Genomic DNA, 5,727 nt, shown 5'->3' with positions numbered 1-5,727 from the left:
CCCCCTTTCCCTCCCTCCCTACCTTTCCCTCCCTCCTTCCCCCCCCAAACGGGCGGATACTCTAGCGGTCTCTCTCCCCACCGGAGCGTCAGACCGTTGGCAGCCACCACCCGAGTCGGTCCTGCCTTCCTCCCCTTCCTGCCTCTCTCCCTGCCTATCACGCGGGTTGACTCACCTCTCTGACTCACCCCCGCGGACTCCCGTACCGCCACACCTGCCTCAGTCATCGCCCGGACTCGACTCTGACTCAGCGGACTTGTTTAAGAGATTTTGGGTGTGGATTGTGAGAGGTTGGAATATATTTGCGGCATAGGTAGGAGTGAGGTCTTGCGTACGGTGCTGAGCTGTTTTGTGCTGTGCTTTTCTGTGCTGTGCTGTGAGGCCTGAGAGCTGTGTGGCCATCCCCGGAGACCCTCCAAACTCAGCAGATAGCGTTGACAAGCTTAACTCAGCAGCGAAGCAGAGAATTATTGATCTTTGTCGTTCGTCAGCGTCCTCTTTGGTACTATCATGGGTCTGGCCTGTGTGGACGGCGTGGGTGTGGATGCGGGCGTGTGGGCGCGTCGAGGACCCAAGAGCAGGTCAGCAGGGCGGGTCAGCAGGCGGCTTTTTGGAACAGCAACAGACTCAGGCCGCAATATCCAGTTCGCAAGACAGCAGCTTGCGACCTTGGCTGCCCAGGATAGTGCCAGGTGGAACTTCAACTTTCAGACCATGACCCCACTACCTGGCCCTCTCACCTGGCTCCCTGCTGATGAAAACACGCCCCTGCCTACCTCTGCCTCGCCCTGCCTTTCCCCTACCTCGCCCTGCCTCACCACTACCTCCCCTGCCTCACCTGTCCGACGGAATTGTTGTCTCTTCACCAATCGCACGGACGTGGATGAACCTCAAGTCAAGAGACGAAAACTCGAAGATAACTCCTGCCTCACCCCTGCCGCCTCACCCTGCCACGTCCTCACCTCGAACAACAGCAACAACAACCAGCAAGCCAAGAGTGGTGGTGCTACCCTGCCGTCTCCCTGTCGCAAAAACAACCCTGCAACAAAATCCTCGTCTGCCAATACCTCTTCCACCCCTGCCACCACCTCCTCCACCCCTGCCAACACCTCCTCCACCCCTGCTACTACCTCTTCCACCCCTGCCACCACCTCTTCCACCCCTGCCACCAGCCCCACTAAGCAAACAAGAAGGTCTCCAAAACGTCACCTTAAGAGACTCCGCCAAAACTTCCGCCAGACCTTGTGTACAGATTACTTCAGGAAGGTCAAGTCAGCAGCTCCCCGGGTCAGAGGTCAGCCCGGAGTCAGCACGGGGGTGGAGAAAGTGCCAGGAGTCAGCAGTGGCGTGGAGAAGGTGTCAAGTGTCAGCAGTGATATGGAAGTGTCAGGAAATGTAGCGTAGTCCAGGAAGCCAGCAGCTGTTTCGAGAAGGTTTTCAGAAGTCAGCAGTGAAGTGGAGGTGTCACAAGTCAGCAGTGTGGCGGAGGTGTTGGAAGTCAGCAGTGAAGTGGGAAAGGTGTTATGTGTCAGCAGTGATGTGGAGGAGGGGGTATCACGAGTCAGCAGTGAAGGAGAGAAGGTGTCAGGAAACGGAAGTCAGCATGAAGTGTCAGAGTGGAAGAAGTAGTCAGGTGTTATGGTGGCTGATCGAAGGTTCTGAGTCAGCCACCAATCTAAACAGCCAAAGACTAATATTAAAAGACTGGAGAACAAAGCAAGGAATTTAAAGGAGAAATTAAGGGAAAGTGCACCTTTTTTCCCTACGATATTTTTCTGTAGAACTTAGAAGAAAAAGAATAAAGGAAGAATCTTCATGTTGCTTAAAATTATCGCAAAAAAGAGCAAATATAAAAAATGAATCACTGTTCACTTAGAATCACGTAAAAATATTTATGTAAAGGGATTTTTTTTTTTTTTTTTTTTTGCGAAAGACGATTGCTACTTAATGAAAGCGAAAGTTAATTATTAGTAAGAGTTGAATAGATCCGTCATTACTCACTTCATCGTCTGTGAATTCGTGTGTTTATCATTCATTTCCAAAATACTCATGTCGATTTTTACATTACTCTTCATTCATTCATTCGTTCGTTCATGTCATTTCATCTTTTCATAATGCATTCATCACCTCAGTCTTCCATTCATCCATCCATTCATTCACTATCCAGTCGTATGGTTCATCCTTGTATTCATTCAGTTTTTCACTCATCCATCCATCTGTCCACCGACCAGTCCATTCCACCATCCATCTACCCGTTCATCCATCCATCTACCAAATCAGTTATTCATCCTTTCATCCATCCAGATATACATTCATCCATCCATCTCCCATGCAACTGTTCATCTATCCACATTTCCACTCATCCGCCTATTCATCCATCCACAATTTGTATCCATGTAACTATATAACCATCCATTTTTTCACCTCAACCATCCATCCACAATTTGTATCCATGTAACTATATAACCATCCATTTTTTCACCTCAACCATCCATCCACCTACCCACTCACCCACCCATTCATCCAGCCAACCATCCATCCACCCATCCACCCATCCATCCAATTTGTCTTCCTGTGCACTCGTTATATACCTATTTATAATTAGTGTAAGTTATGGCAATGATATACTTAATGATCTGTTTATGCTGGCATGTGTGTGTTGTTATTATCTAGTTTCGTTGGTCATTACGAAACCATTCCCTTCGGTGTGTTTTAGTGTATGTCTTGCCTCCTCCAGACGATTTTACTGAGCTTGGAAAACCGTCTTATTGAAGGGGTTAAGGAAAAAGAAAAAAAAAAAACAGTTTCATGTCTCCCCCAAGCTGGATAAAATCGCCTGTTGAAAGCAATTACGTACATGAGACGTCATCGTAGTGAAGGGGTTAAGGTTTGGTGGTTCTTAAGTCAGATTTCAGTCAGTTCGTAGTTAAGAAAGTGTTCGAAGCAGAGGCGCAATATGAGGCGCCTTCGTGGTTGAGAAATAAAATGTTCGTAGGTAAGAAAGTTTGTGTTCGTAAAGTCAAGTGTGAATTGAGTGTGTTCGTGGATTATGTCAGTGAGATTTCAGTATGTTCGTAAGTTAATATTCAGACTGCTTCTTAGTTGAAATTTCAGTCTTAGTTAAAATATTCCGTAATCAGTTAATGGTTACTTAAGTCCGGTCATTTCTACTTAAGTCGCTTTTGTCGTACTATCTTATTTATTAATTAATTGATGTTTTCCTTGTCAGTCGAGCATCTGTGTAATTAGTGAAGAGAGAAATTAACCTTTTCAGTACGTGGATGTCTTGGTTTTTTTCTTGCCTCTCCCAGACCATTTTCATCAGCCTAGGAGTGCCTGATAGAGAAGATACACTGTGCTTAACCTTATCAAGAGCCAGGTAAAAGGTCTTAATATACCCCCTTCACTTTAACTTGGCCTAAAAATTGCCATCTTTCTATCGTGAATGCTAAGTTGTTACAGTAGATTCCTGAGTCAAGTGTCTGCTATACTCCTCTCACTCCAACTTGGCCTAAAATTGCCATCTTTCTATCGTGAATGCTAAGTTGTTACAGTAGATTCCTGAGTCAAGTGTCTGCTATAGTCCTCTCACTCCAACTTGGCCTAAAATTGCCTTCTCGCTGTCTTGTAGCAATAGATTAATTGACTAACACTCCCCCAAACTCGCTCCCAGGCTGAGTAAATTCTGTGTTAGCAAGAAAAGAGTCCTCAGTCGGAAGGGGCCAGTGTGCAGTTGAATTGTGAAGCTAATGTGTTACTCGTGTTATTATTATTATTATTATTATTATTATTATTATTATTATTATCATCATCATCATTATTGAACTTACATCGTTGAGTTCATACACAGCCGAGAAGTTAATGTCTTACTTGTGTTGTTATTATTATTATTATTATTATTATTATTATTATTATTATTGAACTTACATCGTTGAGTTCATACACAGCCACCCAAATATAATGTTAGTGTGTACATATAAACATTATTCTGTCAACATCTCTCGTCGAATCTTGTGTAAGGTTTGTAAAGAATGTGTACATGTGTGCGTTTGTGTTTATACCTGATTACACGACCATGTTTAATTATACACATGTGTACGTATGCTTCCTTATGTATACCTCTGCCTGTGTGTATGCATGCCTCTATGTACAGTACACCTTGTCTGAATGTACACTAATTAGCAGACATGACAGGTGGTATAGTGTGTACGTAGGGACAGGTGCACATCCACTTATACCTACACATTCATACTTCTCGACTTTTCTGTGTACGTGCGTGTGTATGTACATTTCTGACTCCATGTATACTTGAAATAAAATATGTATATGCATCATTGTGTTTTGTTGCCATTAGTTATTTTTAAGTAAAGTTAGTTTGAAACAATCGAAGAAAAACATGAAGAAAGGAAGATATTATGGAACAAAGTGTATAGAGAGAGAAGGAAATTTATCTTTGTCAGTCTAGCTATCTCTCCTTATATATCTATACCCAGACGCCTTTAATTCCGCAAGGGGTGGCCACAGACAAATCGCCCCCACGTCGCACCGTCCCGTACCATTTGGCTGCCCTCCCTGTAGCTCACCTCTCTTTCACATCTCTCCATTCCATCCCTCCATCTCATCCCTGCTCTTCTCCTCCCCTTCTGCCCTCTCCACCCCACTCATACACTCTCCTAGTCAGTCTCTTTCTCCATTTCTTCCCCAACAGGCACTTTATTCAGTAGCTGGTGAATCACTGTAGCCTGAGTGTCGATACGTTCTCGATTAACCCTCTTTTCTCTCTTCGTACTTTCCTATAAAATTTCCCCATCGTTTTTGTTTCCATACTTGATGTTCCTTCTCACTTTTTCCTGCCGCTTTCGGAGGGTTTGGTAGGCGGGGAGAGCCATTTTTGCTATCCTTGTCATTGTCCTACTTTGGTCACTCTTGTAGCTGCCTTGCGTGAACGATCTAGCAATTATTTTCTCTTGTAATGTGTTTGTTTTAATATTTTGGCTATTACCAGACGATTTCATTCAGTAAGAGTGTAATAGGAGCCTTTGTGTTGGTGGGGAAGTGGAAATGGGAAGAATGGGAGGAAAAGGAAATGGGAAACTGAAGAAAATGGGAGGAAAGAAAGATGGTATGAACGGAAAATGGAGAGCCACAGAAAATGGAAGGTAGTATTTTGGAAAGAAGATGGAACTTCGTAAGAATGGGAGACGAAAGAAGATGGAAAGAAGGAGGATGTAGCAGATGGTGAGAGAAGGAAGGGGAGCTGAAGAAAATAGAAGGAAATTATATTGGAAAGAAGATGGGATGAGGCTAGAGGGGGCGACTGAGGAAAAGTAGTAGCTAAATAGAAGATAGGGTGAGAAAAGAATGTGAGATTGAACATTGTGGAGAGACTACGGGAAGAATGAATAAAGGAGGAATGAATCATAATAGGAATGAAAGAATGAATGAAGGAAGGAAATGGAAAGATGGGTTAAAAGAGAAGAGGTGTGAAAGTTAAGGAAATCTAAATGGCAAAAGGGTTAATGAAGGAAAGTGATTATGGACTAGAAGATGGGAGAAGAGAAGAAAGGTAAGTGGAGGGAAGGTGGAATTAAAAGGAAATAGGAAAATGAAGTAGAGAAAAACAGAAATAAAAAAAACAAGAAAGGAGAATGAAGAAATGGATTTTTAAAAGAAGATGGAAGAGGAATGGAGGTCTAAAGAAAACTGAAGGAAGTTGTAATGAGAATA

General features: G+C 43.5%; 1 protein-coding gene across 1 annotated transcript in view; it reads right to left on the bottom strand.

Annotated features, from left to right (window-relative positions):
• The window catches only part of LOC145399443 (uncharacterized), a 136,420-nt gene extending 136,193 nt beyond the window's left edge, over nucleotides 1-227 (bottom strand). The window contains exon 1 of the mRNA XM_080272058.1: nucleotides 176-227. Coding sequence (XP_080128184.1) covers nucleotides 176-227 — 52 coding nt within the window. The remainder of the gene's footprint in view (nucleotides 1-175) is intronic.
• Between the last annotated feature and the right edge of the window lie 5,500 nt (nucleotides 228-5,727).

The sequence above is a fragment of the Coenobita brevimanus genome, chromosome 49 (assembly GCF_032717465.1).
Source record: "Coenobita brevimanus isolate Jiangsu-jjx chromosome 49, ASM3271746v2, whole genome shotgun sequence".
In the NCBI taxonomy this organism is placed as follows: domain Eukaryota; kingdom Metazoa; phylum Arthropoda; class Malacostraca; order Decapoda; family Coenobitidae; genus Coenobita; species Coenobita brevimanus.
Note: the sequence above shows the minus strand (reverse complement) of the source record. Positions and strands in the feature narration are given on the sequence as shown.